Source organism: Lissotriton helveticus, chromosome 10 (genome assembly GCF_964261635.1).
Source record: "Lissotriton helveticus chromosome 10, aLisHel1.1, whole genome shotgun sequence".
Classification (NCBI taxonomy): domain Eukaryota; kingdom Metazoa; phylum Chordata; class Amphibia; order Caudata; family Salamandridae; genus Lissotriton; species Lissotriton helveticus.
Window position 1 is genome coordinate 1129408692 of NC_136071.1, and position 26067 is coordinate 1129434758.

Here is a 26067-nt window from a genome sequence, read left to right on the forward strand (position 1 = left end):
TGGACACAATAAGTGTGCTGGGCATTAAAGGCCCATAGAGGGGGGATGCATGGCTCCCCCTCCCATTTAATTTAACTTACTGTCCTGGGCAATGGGTTTCCCCAGGGTTGAAAACTGCTAGAAGAGGGGGGCATGCACCTCCTCCTTTTAAATATAATTGGCCCTGAAAATGCTTTTTGAGCATGATTTTCTGTATTTGATCAGTCTTAACTCTTCACTCAGTCACAGTGAAAAGTGTTCTGTGGACCAGCAGCAAGATATTATAACTATGACTTGGATGAAGATGCCTTTGATCCGTAACTACATATAATGGTTTCTTCAGGTCCCTGTAACTGGAGGCCTTGGACACTCCACTCTTCCTGATACACCTTCCTGGGCTTCCAGTTCATCTTTCAAACTACATCTATTTCAGACCTAGCTCTCTTTCCATCCTTTAGTGATGTAATGAACAAGTGCCAAGGAACTTTATATTGATGCCTCCATGCCTCTGTCACAGACATGCATTAAATATCAAAATCTACAATAAAAATTACCTGCCTAGCCTCAGCAAAACTCTTTCATTTAAGGCAAGAGTTAGAATATAGTGCTCCTCACCCTAATCTTATCTTGCTTAAAATGCTTTACTCATCCCGATTTTTAGGTTGAGCATTCGAGACCTCTTGTATATACTTTAGTATATACTTGTATGTGTATGTACTTTGTGGTCTCTGGAGAGTTAGCCCTAGGACTTGTCTGCTTACGCTTAGGGACTTTTTTTCTGTTCAACTGCCTCTATTTAACTGTCTTGCTGACGAACGACCAGTAGAGGTCAGTAAAATACCAAAATTGCTTTCTGTTGAGGGATTTTCTTTTTTTTTTTAAATTCTGGCAACTGCCTCTATTTAACTTTCTTGATAGAAAACGACCAGCAGAGGTCAGTAAAATACCAGAATCAATTTAACATTCTCTAGTTTCCAGTCCATAGAAATTGTCTACCACGATCACCCATAGACAATAGTATTTTTTTCAAATCTTGTATTTTCAGCAATATGACCACCAAAGAACCTGATTTTTATATTAAAAACAGAGCTTTGGACTATACCATTTCCTGCTGAAAGGCAATAATTATCTCCATGTGACCCCCATACCTGGTGTGTCACACAGTTTGGTGCTTATTTTACCTCCATATTAAAGAACAGTAGATGGATCAGCACCCAGGCTAATGTGCTGCATAGCAAATTACATATAAGTTCCCAAAGGCGAGACCGATTGCATTGCAAAAGCTTGTTTAATTGTGTCTTGGGTCCTTATGAAGTATCTTTTCTTTTCATCTGCTTCTACTAGCAAGGATCACAGATGTTTTAACTAACAAGGAAACCATCTTAACTGCACCTATTACAATATGGGTCCGAATCCTTTTGGCTGCTTTGGAAATTAACAGATTTAATGCTGTGTAGTGGGAGGCAAAATGTAAAGAGGGTGTGCATGAAAGAACTGTAGCCACTGTATTACAGCAACAAGGATTACAAAATGCAGTCCCGTAATTTGTATTTCTGCACTGATTTATGATTTCGGAAAGTTGTGGATGTGCTTTTTAGGTCTCGCCTGTCGATGCGCATGCGCATCGAGCTTGCGAGCCTATTGCGGCTTTAACAACGTTTAACTAAGAAGCAAGGAATCGTGGCGATTCCTTGCAGTGCCCGTGACTTTTAAGCTCAATGCGCATGTGCATTGAGCTTAAAAGCGCGTGCACAGCCACAATCTCCCTCAGCCGCATTCCTCCGACACCTTTTGAAGTGAAGCTTAGCTTCACTTCAAAGGCCCCGGCTTCTTGACACCGACATGCCGCTCTCCCCGCTCTGCCCCCTCCCCTGCCCGCCGTGTGCATTTCTCCTCCACCCCCTCCCCACAGCAATGCCCTCCGTCTTGTTTGGCTTTGAAATTCTGGACACCCTACTTCAAAGCCCCAGGCACCCCATCTGCTGCCTTCCGCCTGGCATGTGTTTGGTGGATCCCAAAGGCGACGCTACACCGGTTCCCTCTCTTGCTCTCCTCCCCCCTACTCTCTCGTGCTCCCCTGATACCGTCACTTGTTCTGTCTCCTCAGATGCGGCTCCCTACTCCTCCCCCCTGCTTGTTATTCGAAGGATGCGTGCTTTTTAACATGCACTCCACTGCAGATAAAAAATAAATAAATAAACGTGGGATGCCGTATCTCCCTCTGCCCCCACCTGCCCTTTGCCTGCCTCGGTTTACTTATGGCGGTGGTATGTCAGGTCTGTTAAACCTTTCCCCCTCTGTCGATACTTTCAACAATGCGCACAGTTATACACAGGGTGCTGCCGCTTTAAATTACCCCTGCACAAAGCTCGCTGACTGCCTGCAGATTTCAAACTCCCCCCGGCCGTTCAATAGACTTGGCGGTTATCATGCAGTAAGAATACTGTAATTAGTTTCACTTTACAAGAGGAGGTAGCTGTATGCTTTCAGAGTTTGGGCAATTATTTTTAATAGAAGTCTGCGCACCTTTTAATAGCAAGCACTCGCACAGCGGATCAAAATAAAAGCCTTGTAGCGCTTCTCACAGAATTTACATGGTTGGGTCAAGGGACTTTTAAATATTTCTGGCTTTTCACTATGACGCCTGCATGTGGCTCACGGTGGGCTAATAGGTTTTAATCCTGCACAGTGGTAAACACTTCCACTTTCAAACAGTGCTGCTGGGCGGCAGCTATCAAACACGTCATACGTGTCCACTATTCACTGTAAGCATGGGTTTAGCATGGGTTTATCACTCTGCTTAGAGCATCACTGGCATGTTTTTTTTTCCATTTTGTATATATTTGTGATAGCATGAACACACCCACAAAAACACACACAGTTTTGGCACTGACTATCGCAAGCGCATGTAAAACTCACGGTTATCATTAACAGAATGGATTTTTATAAAAGCACAACAAGGGTCTCTTTGACTCTGTAACCTTTTGGTGCGCACACACGGACTATATCGCTTCTACACAGTAAATTTTCTGGCTGCACTGTCAGCACAACATATAGATCGTGATTACCAACGCCACTCATCCATTTGCAAAACGAAAAATGTAAAACTCTTCTATTGCGAGACCTATTGGCTATGCCAATGCTTGTTTTCATTCTTCCTATTTTGTAACTAAGTCACTATGATCATGAAGTCTTTAAGATGAACTTGATCTGAAAGCGGTGGTTCAATAGGGAATGTGTTTCCAGGCCAGAGGTATCTATTCTTGAACACAATATTGTGAACTTCAATGAGTTAATGAATGATGACACCCTCCCCACCCCAATGAAAATTACCACTGAGGAAGGAAGCAGCGAAGGAACAATGCATGCTCGGCTTTTGACCGTAAATCCATTCTGTGCGTCTCCTCCAAGTATAATGTCTATCAGCAGCAGGCCTCCCCTTTGGAATGATGTCTCTGACTGTCCCTCGCTCCGACAAATGCATCAAAAGTACATTGTCCCGCCATCAACCTGTCTACTTGTCTTACTCTCCTTTCTTGTTTTTTAGGTTTCGCCTGGCGATCCGCTGCGTAGCAGCGTTGGCGCAGGCGAAATCTTTTGAGAATAGTATGTGGCTTTGTCCCGCCTCTGTCTTCCATTGGCTAGCTCCATAAATGGAGGCTAGCCATTGGAAGAGAGAGGCGTCCGTCATTGTGCGAGGCGATTCGTGGGCGTTCCGTCAAATTTTTCTCATCCCGCCCCTTTGTGACGTCATTCCGGCGGTGGGCGGATGTTTTTTTTTTTTGTCTCGGCATATTTGTTTCATTTCCAACGTGTGCTTTGCAGGGGTGAGCTGCGCGATTTCACTTTCCTTGAGTTGCTAGCAGGTAAGCGGCATATTTTAATACTTTTTTTTATCCAGTTCCCGCCCCCCCTCCCGCTGTCCGTGAGCCCGTTCCCGCCCCCCTCCTGCTATCCGTGTGCCCGTTAACCCGCCCCCCCTCCCGCTGTCCGTGTGCCCGTTAACCCGCCCCCCCTCCCGCTGTCTGTGTGCACGTGCTTCTTGTTTGTAGAGTGAGGAGCTGTGATGGAGTTGCGGCGTGTTGTCCTGAGCAGCGGGGGTGCGGGGGCCCGCTCTTTGCTACAGGCATGAGATCCCAGATGTGTTAAGAGTAAAATGTGTGCGAGGTAGGGCTGAATGAAAGTTTTGACGAGTGTGCGGGCTCCTTTCCCATTTTTTAAAGATCTTTCGTGCCCCTCCTTCCACTCAATTTTGTTTGCTTTCATTACTTACATTTCTTACACATTGAGTTGTGTGTATTCTTATCATAAAGCTATTCACGCTGATAAGAGGCCTTACCAGTACCTGATAGTGATACTCCTTTTATTTTAGTTAACAGCGGTTCTGATTTTATCAAGTATGATACTTTGCACAGCTAATAAGTCCTTGATTCCAGCCTTGACACACAGGCTCGAAGTATGTACTACAACCCACTGAGTTATAATCTGGGAATGCAGTTGCACTTCTGTGCCGGTACATAGTCGTGTTAGGGATGTTGCGGTTTACTACCAACTCATAACCATTAGTGAAGACGTGCCTCAAAGGACCCGGCTCACAAAAGAGCAGGTGTGACTGAAATAAAAAGTGCCAACCTTTTATTTCATATGATGCAATGACTGAAAGTATCATAAACACTGACCCCCTGCAAAGACATGGATGCCACCAGCGCAAGGCATAAGCAAATAGTAAAGCACCTCCCTCACCGTCATGTTGACGCCCCGAACTGGAGTGAGACTCTGCCATGCCTTGTTTGTACACCCCCTGCCCCTGCTTCACTCGCAACACAGACAAGTGCTGAAGCATGGGAGGCGACAAGCTTCAGAGAAAAGAATGCACACCCCGCCAGCCAGCATGCATCCATTCATCAGGGGCTGCCGTCTCGAGCCACGGCACAGTGATCACTGTATGCAAAGAGTAAACCCCAAGTGAGTGAAATAAAGTGCATGTATGTTGCAAATGATAGAAGCAAAGGCACATAATAATGGTACCCTATAATGAATACGGTTGCAAAGTGTTTTTTTTAAACATAGAAAAATTAAGCAGCTATAGATATCACTCTTTCAAAACCCTGCGTAATTTATGCGGCACTCCTGATTTGGCATAATGGGGTATATTAATCTTGCAGCTGCAGACGTTACTCTTTCAAAGTACTGTTTTATTTTAAAAATAGAAGACTCTCGTAGCTGTAGACGTCACACTTTCGACGATGTGCATAAGGTATGCGCCATTGGACTATGTGCCCTGTGTTTTTAAGCTAGTAGAATCCCGTAGCTGGACATGTTACGCCTTTGACGTTTTGAATAATTTGCGAATCCTAATTTTGGGCTCTTTACACAATTTACAAAACATAATTTTTGGGGTCCTCTAAACTGACGTTGTGCTTTAAAAACTGAAGGCTCCTGTAGCTGAAGATGATATTCTGTTCAAGATTTGCATAATTTAGAGCAATCTGGGATTGCCACCTCGTGGTTGTAAAAATGGAAGTATGCTGTAGCTGCAGACGTTCATCCTTCACGATAATCATAATTTAATGGCATCTAAAGTTTGTGAGGTGCGGTGTGAAAACAGAAGAGTATTGTAGCTGGAGATGTGACCCTTTCTAAGGTTTGCGCACTGAATGCAGGGTGCTGTGCATTATACATGACGGTGACTGATAGGAGTTGCTCTGGGCCTTCACGGAATCGCTGTCCGTGCTGCGGTGCCACCGCAGGCGTGAGCTCTGTGCGCCCCGGATGCGGCCCAGCGCCTAGGCCTGCTGTCTCGTGAAGGTGAGTTCAAGTTGCATTGTGTGTGGCTCTGTGTGTGTGTGTCTCGCTTTGTGTGTGTCTCTGTGTGTGTGTGTGCGTGTGTGTGTGTGGGTGCACATGCAATAGGTCTCACATTTGCGAGAGATTAAGCTATTGGCATTGTAAATGACAATTCCATGTATTTATCCGTTTTCAAAACCAACACATAAATAAAAACATTGTCATTTATAATGACAATAGCTCTAACTTTTGTAAAGGCGAGACCGTTGCGTTGTAAATGCTTGTTTGTTATGGTGACTGCAGATCATGTAGAATAACCTTCTAAGCTGGTGCAGTAATTGTCCTGCAGGCTCAATCCTTGTGTCCTGATGCATGCAAATTTATATGGCGGTTTAATATGCATGCATGAGTAGCTGGCCAGGTATGAAGTCTGACAATCTTCGTGCTAACCTAAAGTCATTGTTTCAAAATATTGGCGCTAGTGATTGTTTTACATTAGGACTTGTGCTTACCACAGCAACACCAACCTCATTAGCACTGTCTGTATCTGTTCCATGTGTGTCCACCACTTGTCTTCATCTTGTAATAAAACCGATTTGAATACATATGTTGCTGAGTGAGCATCCCGAGCAGGCTTTAATGTTGCGCCGCCTACGTCAACACAGGGTGTTAACATTTTTCTTTTTTTCTACGTTTGTGGAAGCCTAAACCTCAAAAGGCTATAGTTTGTGAATGTTTAAGAGTTTTGAATCTGAACCACCTCCATTGGAACTCCATTGTCACAGCTTCCCAGGGCAGGTGTACGTTTGTTTCATAGATTCTCATGTGACACTTGGCTCTCCATTTTTTGTCTTAAGAAGTGAGCTATTATCTGTCTGCCCTGATGGAAAACTATAAACCATTTCTGTGTTCATTTTTCATCCTATGTTGTCTGCTGTGTCCTAGGAGAAAAGAAAAACATGTTTTTTTTTTTTTGCGACAGATCAGACGAGATGCAATGTGTGGATCTTGGATGGTGACTTATATCACAAAGGTCTTCTTAAATTTGCTGTCAGTGCAAGTACTCTAAAGGACACTTTGATTATGTTGGTAGTAGACATGTCTCGACCCTGGACAGCAATGGATTCCTTACAGAAATGGGCAAGTGTTATTAGGGAACATGTGGACAAATTAAAAATCCCGCCCGAAGAAATGAAAGAAATGGAACAGAAAAGTGAGTGCAATGTATTCATCTAATCTATTATCATGTTTTGATCTCTTTTGGGATATTCACTGAATTTCTGAATTATTAGATAGCATTTACTGTAGTACTGTCTTGTACATGTCGTAAAAATGTTATAGATATCTTAAAATTGCCATACTTTAAAAGCGAGGAAAGCAGACCTTTTAATTAAAAACAAACCAGGTAGGTTCTGTTTTTTGAATGTTTTGTTACGTTAGTTCACCTCTCTTCCTGTAATGGTAAAAATCTAGTGTTGAACATATATGAAGGTATGTATTACGCATATAGTATTTGTGTTGTGCAAATGTGGATAAAAGTTAGTGAACCTAATTTTTTTTTTAAATCTGTTTTATGCAAGCTTTATACACATTAACAGTCATAACTGTGTAGGAACACCCCTCTCCTCCACTGTATGGTGACACATTATAGCGGTTGGTCAACGTGGTTTCAGTGGTTCCATTCCCCAGTATAGGACATCTCTATGAGAAATAATTGCATTTCATTTCGTCATAATATTTAGGACCCAACCTCCTCAATCGACCCTACCCTCACTCCCATCCTCTAACTGTACCTCCTCCCATCCCGTCCACTTTCTCCATACTTTGATTAAATTGTTGGGCCATCCGTGCGATATATAGATATGTTTTTCTGTTCTCATACACCAGACCATCCTGGCTTCCCACCACCTCATCGTCTGGGCTGTTGGGAAACCCCATATCTGTATAATATCACGCATTGCGATCATAAGAGCCACATTGCAGAAGAGGAGTGCATATTTATCGAGAGAAGCTGAGCACATTCCTCTTCTTGTGACCTAACCTAAACGTTTTTGGTAGTCGGAGGTAAATGATGAGGTGCTTTAGCATGTGCGAGATCTTTTCCATATGTAGGAAGTATCGAAGTGTGGCTAGGCTTGGATTTACACCATCTAATTTTGTATTTCCTTTTAGTTTCTAAGTAAATAAGATAATGAATGACAATATTTTTTTTAATTACCTGTAATCATTAGTCCTTCTAATTATTTTTCTTGGTGTGTGCTTCTTCGGCATTGGGCATATATATATAATATGGTTGAGGTAAAATACAATTCTCATTATTCCAATTACATTTGCTAGAAAGCCACTGTTTGTAGAGATTGTGGTGTAGGCAGATGTAGGGCTCATTAAATAGACCAACCCTTCAGACGTGCTGTGATAAGTGATATAATGGCAGATGTAAATGATAGCAATGTACCATGGCAGAAAAAATTACCATCAGAATGCCTTTGGGACAAAAATATGTCCGTCAGAATTGCATTATCACAGTATCCCTCTGTACTTCAAATGGGTTTTCTGCAGAGACCTGTGCCATTCATAAAGACATATTCAAGAAAACTGCTTCATGGAGAAAGAGTCCTCTGAACAGGCTCCCCCTTAAGTAATTTTTTTTCCAGATTCACACACAACTGGTAAGCCCGCAGGTTGAATAGGAGAAATGAGCCAAACCTAAGCCAGGAGTCTGATTTAGCCGTAGGAGCCAAAGAGTGAAACTCAGTGCTACTGGTCTAATTAACTTTCAGAGGTGATGCTGACCAGTGACTGACTCTTATTCAAAGCTAATAGACTTTCAGAATCCCAGGCATTGGAATTATTTTCCTCTGACACTTTGACTTTATAAGAAATTTAACCATTACCTGTAAGGATGAAAGTACAGTGCTCCCTATTACATTTGTACTGTTCTGTGACATTATGCTCTTTAAAATGTTGGCTGATTGCTTTGGCTTATTTTCTTCTGACCCCACTATGTGACAATTCTAAAGTGCTACCAGACAACGGTAGACTCTACCTGTTGAACAGCACCCAACGTGCTCCCCATGTTAACTTTACAGGTTAATCTGGTAGATGATAGTATTGATTTGATAGACATCTCTTTCTTGTACCACAAGAAAGTGATCTACTTGATCTCAGATGTTATCCTAATGTTTGATTCTTGACCCATCATGGATTACTGGGCTGGCTGTGGTTCAATACAAAGAGTGGCACTGTGAAGCATGACCCCACTATAGTGTTGGAACACTGGAGCAAGGTTGTTATTGATCTGGCAGTCATCCTTTATGTTATAGTCTTGGCGGGTGGTTCGGATATTGAAGAAGAACTAGACTGACTGGGATGTGATACATATACATGCAACATAGATGATTGCCATATTGTAGTCCTTCAAATACTGGACCATTATTGGCCTGGCTCTGGTGCTTCACATACTGGGAAAATACAGGCCAGGTTGTGACAACTTACATATTGAGGTTCTGGAAACTGCCCTAGGTGTTGTGCTTCACTTTTTGCCTAATACTGGCCTTGTTGCAGTGCTTTACATGAATGGACTCACTGACCTGCTTTTGGATATGTACATTCTGATCCATTACAGAAATTGACCAGATTATGGTAATGCTTTACATACTGGGTCATTGTGAATTTCAGCATTGTTCGTATGCTTCATACACATTGAAATAGTGAAAGTTGCCTTGCTTATGATGTTTTATACATGGGTGCAACGGCAAAATTGGCATAACCAAGGACAATGCAGACACTGGCTCCATGGCACTAACTGCAGCTTGTAGGGTAATTCATCTGTAAGGAGCCCAATTCACGAAAACCAGCATTATCCAGTATTTGGGTATCTTTCATAGATTCACATGCCTGAATCATTCCCCGTCGTCGTAGTGGGAGTCCCACGGTACAAAGAACACAGCAGTAAGTAGTAAAAAACCATAGGCCTAATAGATGCAAACACGCATTGCTTAGCCTATTAGTCTCCTTTTGTAAAAAGGACCAAATTGAAAATCACAACCAATCCGAGACCATCACCCTGTAGAACCTTCCCAAGAAAGGCTGATTTCCTCAGATTTTCATCACACTTTGTTGTGTAAGAGAGTCTCCCTAAACCTGGCTCAGTTTCTTCAGTGATTTCATATTAGTGTATATCTAATACTTTATCAGGATAATGTCGTATTCTAAGGGATTATTCAGACCTTGCCAGTCCTGTGGGAAGAAGAATGTTCACATTGAAGATGCCCACAAAGACTGTATGTATTGCCTTTATCCAAAGCATGAGGCAAGGCACTGAAAGATCTGCCGCACTTTCCCTACTAAAACCTTGAGGGCTAGAGAAGGGCGGCATTTATTATGGTTAAAAAATAAGAAGGACGCCTCTTCAGATGCAGAAAGGGATACTTCCTCTAAGTCTCTTAAAAGACAGATGTCGCCTGAGGGACAGCCTGAAGAGAAAAGGAAACAACCTAAAATCTCTCACATGGCAAAAGAATCCCTTAATCACGAGAAAAAACATAGTCTCCTCAAGGATTTCATCCCCTTAATCTGCAGGTACTTCTAAAACCAAATCTGCTAAGAAAACCTCCTCAGGTTCAATAGCCTTACCTGCTACTTCAACAACTTCAACTATGTCATCTTCCACACCGTCGACGCCGATAAATTTCTTCAACGGCAAGTCTCAAAGGATCTATTTCATCCACTTTGTCTTTCACGTTGACGACACCTCTGCCGTCGAGGGCATCCAAACCAAAAGCCTCGACGTTGACCGCACAGTCGATGAGCAAGCATTCATTGTCGAGAAAGCCATCGCCGTCGACGAAGACTCCCATCGTTGACGGCAATAATACTATCGTCGACGGCGAAGATTTCACCAGCAGTTACGTATGCCAGATTTTCAACGCCGGTTTTGCAAAGGGCGCATATGAAGTTTAAAACCCCAAAGATTTCACCTCTACCTCCGAGCAATCTTCTGGATGTTGAAAATACTGACGACTAGGAGGGTCAATTTGGAGCGGCTTATAGCCCCTCACAGCTGAATGTTAAATGTCAGGAGGATGATGACTATGCTGAGGAGGAGCACTACTACTAACAATATGAAGCCCCTCCTGCTCACTATAGATGATATAGATACATTGAGCAACCTGTGTAACAACCTGCTCAATTCCCACCAGCGTTACCATTAGACCTCCAGAGTATGTTGCAGGACTACAGAAAGAGGTTCCCGCCTCAAGAACAGGAAACTGTACTACCTCCACCACAGCCACCAGCACCGCTGCCGCCTCCTGTGATGCCAAGTCCCATTATCCGTCTCCCTCTAAGGGAGGACCCACCTACCTCTGACGAAGAGCAGGAGGAGGGGGAGATTCCGGACCCTGCGACACCCGCGGGCGAATGGGATGATTATGTAGTGCCAACGCCTTCACTGCCACCTCATCGCCCTTCGGATTCCCCTCCTGAAGACATAGGAGGTTTCCATAATATTATGGACAGGGCTGCTGTTAGATTCCACCTACCAACTGTTGTACATCGGAAGAATGCTACCTGTATGATTTTAAGGAGCAATCCAGAAAAAGTGTGAGGTCAATACCTATCATCGATCACATTTGGCAGGAAGCGGTGAAAGTGATGAAAATACCAGCCTCTGTAATCCCTGTACTGCCGAGACTGGATAAAAAATATAGAGCCCCTGAAAACTCTCCTGCTTGTCGAACAGGTCACCCCAAGGCGGAGTCTGTAATCTCTCAGGCGGTTCAACGACGCTCTAAGAATCCGTCTGCTCCTAGTACCTCCCCACTTGATAAGGATGGTAGACGTCTAGTCATCATCAGAAATTCTGGTCGATTGCATCGATTTCCATAAGAGCAGCAAACGCTCTGGCAATCCTGAGCAGATATGGTCGTCGGCTATGGCCTGATGTAGTGGAGATGAAATCCTTCCTCCTGGAAGAAAATAAGGATGAGTTTACTAAGCTCATCACTGAAGGTGAAAGAGCAGTGTCAGAGCTGATTGAGATCGCGATGGACATTGCCACTACCAGTTTTAGACAGTTAGCGAGTGCTGCCGTCTTGCGGCGTTAAGGGTGGCTGAAAGCAACATGTTTCCGCCCGGAAGTGCAATGAAAATGTTTGGATATGGCTTACGATGGTGATAGCCTCTTTGGCAGCCACATTGATGAAGCGTTGACTGCGATCAAAAAAGGTACTGACACAGCAAGAGCTCTGGGTACCCTTCAGTACCGCAAGGTTCTCTTTCGGGGAGCACTGGGCCGTGGTTTCTCAAACTACAAAAGTATTTACCAGCGTTTCCAGACATATCAGTCTTGCCAACCATGACCAGGATATCCCCAATATAACCGCCAACCAACTACAGCTGGTTTATCTCGACAAGGCTCAAGACGAAGGTCAACATCCCAAGGCCGTGCCTCCGGCCGCAAGCAATGTGTGCAGTCGGGTACCAGTGAGTCCGCCTCTCCCCTTAAAAGGTGCAAAACTCTCCATGCATTTACACCAGTGGCGCAAAATCACCTCAGACAAGTGGCTCCTAGATCTCGTATATCACGGCCACACCTTGAAGTTTAATCAGACACCACCCAGTACCCCCCCCGGGGACCGCACCCCCCTAGTCTACATATGCTCAAGAGGGAAGCGAAGATCATGCTTCAAAGGAGAGCAATAGAAAAAGTTCCCTTTTCACAGAGGAGGAAAGGTTTCTACTCCCGTTTTTTCCTAATTCGCAAGAAATTAGGAGAGTGGAGGCCTAACCTGGACCTCAGAAAGTTAAACAAATTCTTGAAGACTGAAACATTAGGGATGGTCACTCTGACAGACATCTTGTGTCGCCTCAACAGTGGCGACTTCATGACGTCATTGGACCTCGAAGACACCTACTTTCATATCCGTATTCACCCGAAACACAGAAAGTTCCTAAGGTTCACAGTGGCTGGTACCCACTACCAATTTCGAGTCCTTCCTTTTGGTCTCAAATTGGCGTCACGAAATTCATGGCCCCAGTGGCAGCTGCATTAAGAAACAGCGGTCATCCGGTATTTCCATACCTAGACAATTGACTTCTGAAAGCGCCATGAGCTCATCTAGTGAAAGCAGCAATGGAAGATTGTATTTCCCTGTTTCAGCGATTTAAGGCCTATCATTAAACTACCAAAAATCCTCACCTATTCCAAGCCAGGGAATGTGTTTTCTGGGAGCAATTCTGGACACCATTCTGAACAAGGCCTTCCTTTCTCAGGAAAGACAGCAACAATTACAGACACAAGCACTAAAATTGTCCAGAAAAAAGTGTTTCTGTAAGGGTGATCAAATCTGTACTGGGAATGCTTTCATCCGCAATAGACCTAGTGCCAATGACTCGACTACACATGTGACCTCTTCAATAGTAGATACAGACCAAAGGCTCTTCCGACGACATAGTAAAGATCACCTCGCTAATGAAAAGTTTTCCTCTGGTGGGCACAGCAATCAAATCTATCCAAAGGACTTTCTTTTCTCCCAATTATTCCAGACTACGTTGTCACAACAGATGCTTCTATGGAAGGTTGGGGAGAACACTTACAGGACCTACAAGTTCAAGGAAAATGGTCTTCAGCTCAACGTAAAATGCATAAAAACAGACTGGAGTTGAAAGCCATCTCTCTCTCACTCCAAGCTTTCCTCCCACAGATTCAGGGATCTCCGGTTCTAGTCCGCACAGACAACACCACGAGCATGTTCTATATAAACAAACAGGGAGGAACCAGGTCCCTATCTCTCATGAGATGCCCAACAACTTTGGGACTGGCTAACGCTCCACAAAATATCTGTAACAGCGGAACATGTCCCAGGTTTAAGGAATACCCTAACGGATACCCTGAGCAGAGAAAACGAAGGTTGTCACGAGTGAGAGAGCTGGCACAAGCACAGCTGCACAGAATATTTGCGACATGCGGGAAACCAAAACTGGATCTCTTTGCGACTCTGATCAACTCCAAATGCCAATTCTTCGCAAGCAGATTCTCTCTCCCAGGATCTCGGGAAATGCGCTTTCGATGTGCTCGTCAGGGATCTATGCATACGCTTTCCCCCCCCATACCCCTGATTCACATGGTCCGCATGAAGATCAAGTGGAAATGTTGTCGCATTCTGCTAATAGCCCCCAGATGGCCCAGGCAACACTGGTACTCAGAACTCCTCCTGTTGTCAGAAGCGATTCCCATTCGCCTCCTCCCAACACCAACTCGGTTATCCAGGAACAATGGCCGAGTGTGTCTCCCGGAACCAGCCACACTGCAATTACATGCTTGGCTCCTGAATTCTTTGAATTTAAGGACCTAAATATTGACCAGGACAGTAAAGAAATTATAGCCAAGTCAAGAGCTGATAGCACCAATAGAACATGCAAACTTAAATGGAAGCGTTTTTGTGTATGGTGCATACGCAAAGCCTTCGATCCTTTTCACTCAGCTGCTGAGGAAGTCGTACCTTATTTGCTCCCTTTAGTGAAATATGGTTTCTCACACTCTTCGGTTAGGTTAGGGTTCAATTTGCTGCTATACCAAAATATAGGCGATTGCCCAAAGGCCCTTCGCTATGGTCATTCACAACAGATGAAGGAGTTCATGAAAGGCCTATTTAGCACCTTTCCACCCATCAAGGCTCCACCACCAGAATGGCAATGTTCACTCTCTCCTCCGTTCTTACGCTTTTCTAATGATGCAGTCCTTCTAAGAACAAACCCTAAGTTCATTACGAATTTGCCATCCCAATCCCATTTGAATGAACCAGTGATCCTCAGAAAAATCTTTCCTAACCTGTCAACTCTGGCTGAAAGAACTTTACACACTCTTGACATAAACAGATGTCTCAAGTTTTACTTGCAACGTACGAAACAGATCTGCAAATCGAATCAGTTATTTGTTGCTTATGGTCAAAACTGCCAGGGAAGGCGGAAAAAGAGGGATTTGTCCACAGTGGGTGCCCCGGAAAGTGGGAAAAAATCTGGGGGGCCTGGAACAAGTTTCGAGGTTGTATTTGTGAGCCGCCAAGTATTGTGGGAGAAGAGGTTGATTCAGAGTAATAGAGATTGGATATACAGAAATGTTGCAACGTTGCTGTGTCCATACGACTGCTTTTCTATGTGTCTCAAATCCTGGACAAAGTTGCGCTGTGTCCGCAATATCCACACTACATATTGCTCCAATTGTATGTATCGTTGCCCTGATTGTTCTGTAAATAAAAATATTTTTAAAAAAAAAAACTGCCAGGGAACTGCATTCACCAAGGCTACCATAGCTAGATGGGTAGAAAATGCAATACAATTTTGACACGACAAGGCGGGCAAGCCTTTATCAAGAACTGTAGGAGCGCACTCCACTAGAGCAGTCTCTCCTTCTGTTGCTCTATTTGCTGGAGTGCCAGTTGACAAAATCTGCAAAGCGACAACGTGGAAGACAACCCACACGTTTGCACAGCATTACTGCCTTGAGTCATCACACAGAGCGGATGCAGCTGTTGGACAGGCAGTACTACAGAATCTTTTTCACTAAGGTAAACCATTTTTCGTTAGAGGTTTTGTAAGAAAAAAGGAGTATACGTAGATATGTATGGATCTTCCTGTTACCATGCTCTGGTAGATTTTGCTAAACACACTTGCTGTGTTATATAACATCTTTGTCTGTTTCCTAGTAGTGGAACATGTTTGTGTTACATCCATCACTTCTCATATGTAGTATGGTAACTATGCAATATATATTGGCACTACCCACCGTCCACTATAGTTCTTACCAGCTATATGCGTGCATATGATTATGGATAAGTTTCCTTTATCCATTTGGGGCACTGCTTGCTATTCTGATTCAGGCATGTGAATCTATGGAAGATACCCCAATACTGGATAAGAAATAAGTTACTTACCTGTAACTGAAGTTATCCAGTATTGGTATCTTTCATAGATTCAAATGCACCCACCCTCCTTCCCGGAGAGGCTTCCTCTATACTACGGTACTTACCACACTTGCCTGGAAACTCTGAGGAACTCAGCCTACTTGGGAAGGTTGTACAGGGTGCTGGTCTCTGATTGGTTGTGTTTTTCAGTTTGGCCCTTTTTACAAAAGGAGACTAATAGGCTATGCAATGTGTGTTTGCATCTATTATGCCTATGGTGCTTTACTACTTACTGCTATGTTATTTGTACCGTGGGACTCCCACTACGACGACAGGGAATGATTAAGGCATGTGAATCTATGAAAGATACCAATACTGGATAACTGCAGTTAAAGGTAAGTAACTTATTTGATGTACAGGTACTAATGACCAAAACTACCATCAGTAACTGCCATTCTCAACATCAACAGCTGCTGGGGCCTGGCACAAAAGTCCTCCCCAGCTCAAAGTGCAGCAGTGGCCTGAGTATTAAAGATTTTTACATATTGGATAGAAACAATAATACTTATCTCTCACAGACTATTAGAAGGCTTTTCCCCCAAAGAGGACCACTCTGCATATAATAGGCACTGCTTTCCTGCAGCATACATTTATGCCTGATTGTGCATTCAGTGTTTTTTTTAAGTACACAGCTTCTTTATAGACATGTCATTTTAGCAGGGGCGAAGTAAGTGTACTTTCTTTTATGGCAGCTCCTAAAATAATGTAAAATTTCGTTAATTGCCCCTCAGAACTGTCTGTAAAATCCATTGTTTACTAAACCATATATTTTGAAAATTGTGCTATTAGATTCACCATGTTGTACTGCTGTTTTTTTCCGAAATCTTCCATGGTAAGAGACTCTTTATCTGTATTCCTTGAAGGTCAGTCTTACTATGTTGACGTGGTAAAATTCAGGGCTGAAATAAAAGAATATTTACAGGGCTGCTTTGGGTTTCCAGTCCAGCACTGGGTACATTAAATCGTAGTGCTGCGCTAAGTAACATTACAAGTATTAGGTTATAAATCTGAACTTAAAAACCTTCATAAAGTCTTCCATGCGCTTATGATGATGCCATTGATGAACAAGGAGGCAAGTCAGTCTGTCATTCCCACTGTATATACACAAAACATCATTTTTATATATGGAGTAATGTTGTTTTTTATTAAGCCATACATGGGAGGTTTTTGTATAGAATACATCATGAACTGAATTACTTGAAGGTGTCCTCAGATTTGACAATCACGAAGAAATAAGGAACAAGGAAGTAAAACGATTTGTCTAAATGACAGGACAAGCAGGGATTTGGGCTCAGGTTTTGTTTTCAGACTTGTGCTATTCCGCTTTTGCCTGAATATTTTTTTATTTTCCTTTTCATTTTGACACGGAAGAAAAAGCTTAAGTTTAGGCTTCTTTTCCAGGAAATAAATTAGTATGTGTTTAGAACCTCACACGTTTAATGAACTAAGTTAATTCCAAGGTATAGAAGACTGTTTTGTATTGAAATTACACTGATTTAAACAGACTGATACGAGAAGTGGTTTGGCACCTTGAATGTATACATTAGCAAAACAATGACCTGTAAAGTGATCCTACTGAGCTTGCTATCTTGGAATAAGCATTCTGAGTTATAAGTTTGTTTCAAGGCTAGAGACAAAACGCTTATCATATTAATTGAATAATCAAAACAAGATAAATCATCAAGGTACCTCTACTGTGGGGGCTGACTGAACAGAGTAAGGGAATGTAAAGCAGTGTGACTGCAGAGTGTGAGTACTGCTTGAACACTGAGCATTTCCCCAGAAGCACGAGCTTTCCGTTGATGTTGCAGATGCCTTGATCCTTTGTTTGATTTGTGTGCTCGTGCTCCACTTAGCACAGCAGAATGACCCTTTGTTATGTACGCTCCAGACGGTCCTCCTGCGCGGAGAGAAAATGAAACTTCAGCGGCTGCCCAGGCATTCAGTTTATAGGGAACTGTGACGGTTACGTATTTGATTTGTTTTATTTAACTAGCATCCATATTGTGGCTTTCTGATCTTCTCAGATTTTGAAAACATTAAGTATTGAGCGACCTAGTTCTAGGATTGGATAATTTATTCAGCAGCAAATCTTAAATAGTTTGAGGATGGTGCAAATTTCATATCCCCCTTCATGGAACCTTCTCCGTGCATGCCTTTCTTGTTTCATCACTGGAGTGTTGTGAATATTCAAAGAGTTTATAACTAGACAAAACCTGTAAAACCATACGAGTAAAACAATATAACACGTTACATGAAAGCAAATATGGAAGATTACATTCTACCTTGAATTTTGATAGTATTAATTAACTTATTGTTTAGCCAGGGAAAAAGCAATTGCTTCTGGCTACCCCCTTGGATGATAAAAAGAGAAAGAGGGCAGTACTCTAACAGGAAGGAAGACACTTCTGAACTGCTAGGCCATACTTTGAAATTGGCCTTAAAGGACATTGTAATCACAAGTTAGCCCAAGCCCCAAAATGACCTGCATTTAAGGATAAAGGAGATCAGCTCCCACAAGGGTAATGTTTCAAGTCTGAAGGCAACAGGGAGATGTGATTCTAATGATACTGCATCCATTAGAGTCTTGTGAACTAGCATAGCCTTAGGATGGTCTTTGGTTGTGTGGAAGTTTTCAGGAGATTATGGAAAGTCCCAGGTCTTTTAGAACAACCTTCATTCTACCTCAATCAATCCGGACCAAAAACAATCACAGAAGATGCAATACTGCATGGAAAAGATGAATGCCGTTGGGTCTGTAATGGGGTTTCGATCCCGTTAGTATGAATTCTGATTTTTTTTTTAATGAACTGGCCACAGGACCGATTTACTCGGTGGTAATGTCATGCAGGTCCGTCATTTTGAAATATAATTTTTTGGTTGCCTGTTGTCCTGTTGGGGAGCATCCCTTAGTATATAGACTGCTCAGAGCAATTTGGTTCTTGGTTCCTCCAGAATCCCTGTTCAAAGTTCTGGAGAGTCTCAGTGGTCTTAAGATTTATGAAGAACTGGCCTTTTAATGAGGACATTACTTAGAAGCAGTTCCCCGCTAAATTGGCCATATTATTGTCTCTAATATTTTTCAGGCTACACTCTGATATTAGAGCTGTGGATGTTGATGGCAGGATGTTCACTTGAGGGGTGCGGCTCGACGTTTGCCGTGCCTGAGACTCTCTGGGGGACCGGAGGATTTTCTTGCCTATCTGAAGACTCCTTGCTGCCCTTATATTACTGTGGGGGTTTGGTGGGTGCGGCGGCCAGGGACTGCGAGGACCAGCATTCCCTGACATTACCAACAGCTGGTACTCTTCCCCAGCCGGCCCCGCCTCCTGCCTCCTGCTTGTTGCCCTTTAAAACACCTCTCGCCGCCCCCGCTTTGCGGGTGCGACTCGCGGCTCGAGGTTTGCCGTGTCTGGGACTCTTTGGGGGACCGGAGGATTTTCTTGCCTTTCTGAAGACTCCTTGCTGCCCTTACATTGCTGTGGGGGTTTGGCGGGTGCGGCGGCCAGGGACTGCGAGGACCAGCATTCCCTGACATTACCAACAGCTGGTACTCTTCCCCAGCCGGCCCCGCCTACCTGACCTATTTGTACAGTTCTTGTTTCTGACCCGCGGGACACGCGCGGCTCAAAGCGCGGGGCTAAGCCCGGGCAAAGGGCGGGCCCTCTGAGGCCCTCAGAGGCTAGAGGAGGCGGGGCTGGGCCCTTCCCCCTTTGGTGTGTCCCTGTAGGAAACCCCAGTAAGGACTGTATTAACTTGGCGTTATTATTCCATCTTGCGTATCTAATTATTATATTGTTTTTATTTACTTATAGTTGGTTATAGGAATTATACCATTCTTTACGGTTAGCACGTAATTGCCCAATATTCATTTTTTATTGTAGGATGACTTCACCCACCCCTAAATCTTTAGCTGAGGGGGGCGCTAAGCGGGGGACCTTGGATAGTTTTGTAATTAGGGCGGTTTCTACGTTTGACAGGGATTCAGTCCTAGCAGAGCGACGCGCTGAGAGGCGCCGCTCTGTTGAGCTTATTAAGAGTAAAAGGTCTTCGTTGGGCCCCATTCTCCCAGGTATGCCTTTGTTAAATGGCACATTAGGGGGTCCAGTGAGCCCAGAACTACCTCTTGATTCTAGTATTCCAATATTACTTCGGGACAGAGCTACTCCCCCAGAATGTGTGGTAGCTTTTAATTCAGTCATTAATCTTTCCGCCTCGCTGGGCAGTATCATTGACGAGGTGGAAGCAATGACTGATACCCTGTTAGTAACGGCTGAGCCAGTTTCTAAGCCCAATGTACTGGCTGCAGCTGCGGAAGAACTCCGACATCACGGTCCTCCCCCTAAGAAAAGGAGAAGAAAGGGGATCGGTACATCTAGAAATAAGGCTATTCCCTCTCCCCGTACTAAGAAGATCGACCAATTACCTGTAGGATCAACTTCACCGGTTGTCACTTCCTCCCAATCCTCCCATTCTCTAGATCAGCAAGGCCCAGATTTACTGGGAAGTATAGAAAAACTGATTAGATCACACACCTTGCAACTGGTAGAGAGACTTAAGAGGATAACTGCCCAGCTGGGAGATTTAGAGAAAGCCTTTAAGGCTTCATATGAGAGTCACAAGGGTTCAGTTGGGTTACCCCCAGTTCTTACATCTACTACCGTACCTCTGGTTCCTGCACCTCAGATCCTGGATAAATCCAAAAATCAATCTAAATGCACCACGTCACAGTCTATCGTAGATTTAAGGCAAAACATTATTAGGCCGGACAAGGTTGCTACGGGGTTTGTGACATCCAACTGCCCATTGCCTAAACCTATTGTTGCAGTAGCTACTGCAAGACCTAATATTCCCAAAAGCCAAATGGTTAATTTGCCCCCTGAAGCGGCCCCGTTTGTGGTAATTCTAACCGGAGTTCCAGTTCTGGAGGCGGGTAAGAGGGAAGATCAACTTCAGCTTAAAAACAAGGCTATTTATTGGCTTAGACAGAATCGGCCTTTACCCCTCTATCTAAATGGGGAAATACTAATGGTCCGGCGACTTGCGTGGCTGGGGCCTAGTCCAAAAAGTATTACAGGGGATATTGTTATTATTAGCTTCAAAGACAAAAGGGCGGTTAGTCATATCTTAAATTGGTCTTCCCCGAAAAGCAGTAGCTCAATTACACCTCGAGAACTGCCTTACTTTTATCCTAGAAGCATGCAAAGTCCAGTGGCAAATTCTGGGTCGTGGGCACCCTCCTTGGATAGCTCAATCAGGCCACTGCTGCATCCCCAGGTCAATTGTTTTAGGACCCAACGTAATCATCCTGAGGACCATTACAGTGTCTTTAGACCTCCATTTGCATTACAGTTGGAAATTTTTTATCATCCTGTCTATCCTGCTTATCCTGGTCTTTGGACTCTGCATTTAAATGATCCTCGTGCCCCAGCTGACCTCCGGCCATCTAATCGTTTTCAAATCCCCCTTTATAATCGTTATGAAGGCCTAAGAGATTTAGAGGGCGTGGACTGACTGAGCTGTAAATCTGTTGCACCAGTTTTTTCGGTAGATCTTATTCCTACTGTATGTAATGTTAGTGGCCCAGTCACTGATCCTAGGCCGCACCATGATACTGGCCCATTCTGATAGATACATCTGCCGTGTGGATTCCTCACCTTGTTAATATCCCCTTGCGTCAGCAACATTCGGAAATTCTTTTTGTAGCTTCGCGCCGACGTGGATCCGGACGTCACAGAGGCACGGCATCGCTCGCGACCCCGCTGACGTCACCGACGCCTATAATAGGCCCACGCCGGCGTGATGACATCAGTTCCCTTTTTTCCGCGTCGTCGACGCTAACGGTTTTCAGGGATCGTACTGTAGCTTACAGTAACTTTGTTACTATTTTCATACTATTGTGTCTATCTTTATACTCTTCGAAGTGTCGTCGAAGAAGACTGGATTTAAAGCTTGCGGCGAATGTGGCAAGACTATGTCTATCACCGATCCTCACAAATGCTGTGTCTGGTGTTTAAGCTCCGACCATGATGTCGAGGACTGTCCTTGCTGCAAGAAGATGACTCCGAAGGCTTTAAGAGAGAGAGAGACGAAACTCCTCGTGGCAAAACTTAAAAATAAGAAAGTTAAGAAATCTTCGAAGTCTCGATCTCGTCGGTCGAGGTCTCGTTCGAGGTCACACTCGGAGTCGTCTTCAGCTCACGCTTCGAAGTCTTCGAGGAAGAAACACAAGAAGAGGAGCCATGAGTCACGTCATCACTCTGGGAAGGACTCTAGTTCAAGACCGAAGTCCCAGGTCAAGCTTCTGAGTAAGGAAGTGGAGATTTCGGAGTCGGAACATGATGAGGCTTCACATCCGGATTCACCCGAATCTCATAAACCGGTCCATTCTCCGATTCCATCCAATCCTTCTGGTCAAGGTGAGGAGCAAGGGGCTGGTGAAGTCGAGGTTCCGGTGCCTGCGGGTTCGTCGACCCCGGTTCCTAGACTCGATGAAGAGGTCGACGTCCTATCGACTCCGCCTCCTCAGGAACAACCAAGAGGTCCGTATCCTGAATTTCCGACTCCAGGTCAGGATCCTTCTCAGTTCCTGAACGCCATGTTTGGTGTCTATTCCAGGGCAATGTTCCCGTCTGGTGCACCTGTTGGTCCCCCGGGTCCTATGGCCTTTAACTTAGGTGTTCCCCAGGCTTACGCCCCTGCACCCTTCATGCCTTTTATGCCGGCTGTACCACCGCATTGGCATTTTCCGACACCACCGGTGTCGTCGGCGCCGAAGCGCACGACGCCGGTTCCGTCGACGCCGATCCCATCGACGCCAATGCCTACGACTCCGAGGCAGGATTCTGCCCGACCTCGTATTGAAAGACCTCGTCCGACTTCGGGTTCGACGCCGGCACCGACCCCGTCGGAGTCGACTCCGAATCCATTGGCTTCGGTTATGAAGGAAAGATCTCGGAGAAAGGCCCAGAGACTTCTGGAAGAGGAAAGATATCGGTATTCGGATACTGAAGAAGGAGAGTTACAGGATTCTGAGGATCCTTTTGAAGACTTGTGTGAGGCCAGTGGGCTTGAACTATCGCCTGAATGGGAATTGGCTTCGGTGTCAAATGTTCCATCAAAGGATGTGGTGCCTTATCACACTGTCATTAAAAAAGCAGCGAGCTTATTGAATATTACTCTACCCACTGCTGATTATAAGCCTAATATTTTGACTGAGGTGCTTCATTCACCCTCATCTATTATTGAACCTATGTTACCCTTCAACGAGGCCTTGTCTGAGCCCATCTATGAGGTTTGGAAGAAACCTTTATCTGCTCCTGCAGTTTCTAGAACAGTGGCGAGGAGATATAGAGTTGCACCTGAGGACCCTGCATTTTTATCGACACATCCTCTACCTGAGAGTTTGGTGGTGCAGGCTGCCTGCTCAAAGAAATCTGCTGGTGCTTTTCCACAGGTTCCTGGAGATAAACAATCCAGAAAGCAGGACCAAAGTTCCAAGAAGGTTTTCTCATCAGCCAGTATGGCATTAAAGTCAACCAACGCTACGTGTCTGATGGGAAGGTATATCCATGCTTTGATGGATTCTGTCAAGCAGTTGATTCCGAAGATTCCTGAAGATGACAGGAAGGATTTTCAGGAAGTGGTATTGGACACTCAAGCAGCTGCGAGACAGGTCATTCAGAGTGGTCTGGACACTGCTGATTCAGTGGCAAGGGTCATGGGCTCCTCCGTGGCCACTAGGAGGGCTGCCTGGCTTAAATTATCAGAATTCTCTGCAGACGTCCAGTCTGTTTTGATGGACTTGCCTTTTGATGGATCAAGGTTGTTTGGCAAGAATGCTGATACTGCCTTGGAACGTTTTAAGGACAGTAGGGCCACTGCAAAATCTTTGGGTCTTCAGTCCAGGGGTACTACTGGAAGACGCTTCAGGGGGTTTGGAAGATCTTCCTTTCGTTCTTACAGACCATCCCAGCAGCAGCCTCAGCAGCAGCAGAATACACTGTACAAGTTGTACAGGGGCAGACAAAGATCCCGCCCTAGAGGTCGTCAAGCCTCCTCCTCCTCCTCCTCCTCTCCTTCCCAACCCCCTGCCAACGCAGCAAAGCAGCCCTAGATCCGCCATTCCGGATCATGTGGGCCCAGTGGGGGGTCGGCTTACACATTTTCTACAAGATTGGGAATTAATAACATCGGATCTTTGGGTTCTCAATCTTGTAGAGAATGGGTATGCACTTCCTTTCCAGGAATTCCCTCCCAATTACCCTCCTTGCCAGGGTTATTGTTCGGAGGACCACCTGCTTCTCCTGCAGGAAGAAGTCCTGGCTCTGTTCCGAAAAGGTGCGATAGAGGTGGTTCCAGAGCAGGAAAGGGGTCAGGGGTGCTACTCCCGGTATTTCCTGATCCCCATGAAAGATGGCAGGCTTCGGCCAATCCTGGACCTCAGGATCTTGAACCTTTACCTGAAACAGGAAAAGTTCAAGATGCTCACTCTTGCGCAGGTTCTTCAAGCACTGTTAGAAGAAGACTGGATGGTGTCGATCGACTTGCAGGATGCGTATTTTCATATTCCCATCTTGAAGTCGCACAGAAAGTATCTCCGTTTTACGGTTGGGTCACAACACTACCAGTTTGTGGTCCTTCCGTTTGGTCTTACTACTGCACCTCGAGTCTTCACCAAGGTGATGGCAGTGGTGGCAGCTCATCTCAGGAGAACGGGGGTACATGTGTTTCCGTATCTAGACGACTGGCTGATCAAAGCGGAGTCGCCGGAGAAGGTGCTCCATCATCTGCAAGAGACAACTCAGTTGTTGCACAGGTTGGGTTTTTCGATAAATGTACCCAAGTCTCACCTGGTGCCCTCACAGCGCAACCTGTTCATAGGTGCGGTACTGGACACTACTGTGTGTCGTGCATTCCCTCCTCCTCCTCAAAGGATTCGCGACATACAGGAGATGATTCCTTTGTTTTACAATGGAGCGGTTGTTCCAGTCCTGAAGGTCCTTCGCCTGCTCGGTCTGATGGCTTCATGCATTCTGTTGGTCAACCATGCACGCTGGCATATGAGGGCGCTCCAGTGGTGTCTCCGCAGGCAGTGGTATCAGCACAACGGGGATCTCAGGGAGTCAGTGAAGATCTCCAGAGAAACTGCAGCGGATCTGTCTTGGTGGAGCGTGGAAGGCAATCTGTCTCAAGGGAAGCCTTTTCAGATTCCTCCATCGGTTGCCACAGTGATATCGGATGCGTCCACTCTCGGGCGGGGTGCTCATCTGGGGGACCTGGAGGTCAAAGGTCTTTGGTCTCCAGAGGAAAGGTTGCTTCACATCAACCTTCTAGAATTGCGGGCGATACGTCTGGCGCTCAAGGCCTTCCTCCCTTCCCTTCGCGGTCCTTCTGTTCAGGTCCTGACGGACAACACGACCGCGATGTGGTACATCAACAAGCAGGGAGGGGTAGGGTCGCAGTGTCTCTGCAGAGAGGCTCTGCGTCTCTGGTCCTGGGTTCAGGACCATCATGTTGGAACCTAAATATGTCAGGTCACCTAGGGTAGCCTGGCCTAGGGTAAGGCAAATTCAACAGAGGCACATGTGTAAAGGTTGCAAGCCACCCCGCAGTAATTCAATGCAATATCACCCAAAAATGACACTACACCACTGTTTGGAAAAATACGAGCTTGTTTATAAAAATATTCTTTGCTTTCTTGTCTTCAGAAATTACAGCTCAGTACATTACATTTAATCATGAGATTATTAAGTTCCTCAAAGTTGCCAAAACTCTTTCACTATTTGGCTTTCTAACTTTACATCACATTACAGAAGTTCCCAGGGAGCAATGACTGCACTCCTCTAAAAGAATGGTTAACACATTTACTCCCACTCCACCACCGACATCAGGAAGTACTGGCTAACCCTCCACACTTCCCTTATTTAAGGACTTGCTCTTCTGGAGAACTGTCACGAGGCAGGCACTGTACCAATATTTATATAGCCAGTAGGAAACAACAATCTGTGTAGACCCCTATGGAAGTCTTTATGGGCGCTGCACGATTTAGGCTTGATCCTTTGTTTAAATAAATACTAGGCCTTGCTTCTCTGCCTTTGTTTTTGTTTACTTAAAGAGGACAACTTCCCCCTCTCGACCTCCTCCTTTCTTGTAGAGAATCTGCTGGGCTGGTGTCTTTGATCGCCGGGGGCGGCAAGGAAAAGGAACTGAATCACACTGTGGCTCACCAGCCTCTGGGGGCTCCTCGGCTCTCCCCTCCCGCTCAAGCCAGCTCCTCCGTGTGGCGCTCAAGCGGGGGAAAGAAGGCACAACAACAAACACGAGCCACTGCTAC

The 26067-nt window shown here is 44.9% G+C and overlaps 1 protein-coding gene across 1 annotated transcript in view; it reads left to right on the top strand.

Annotated features, from left to right (window-relative positions):
• Positions 1–26067, top strand: part of DYNC1LI1 (dynein cytoplasmic 1 light intermediate chain 1) — a 528072-nt gene that overhangs the window by 145220 nt on the left and 356785 nt on the right. Inside the window, exon 4 of the mRNA XM_078663930.1 lies at positions 6749–6979. Within this exon, the coding sequence (XP_078520056.1) occupies positions 6749–6979 (231 nt within the window). The remainder of the gene's footprint in view (positions 1–6748; positions 6980–26067) is intronic.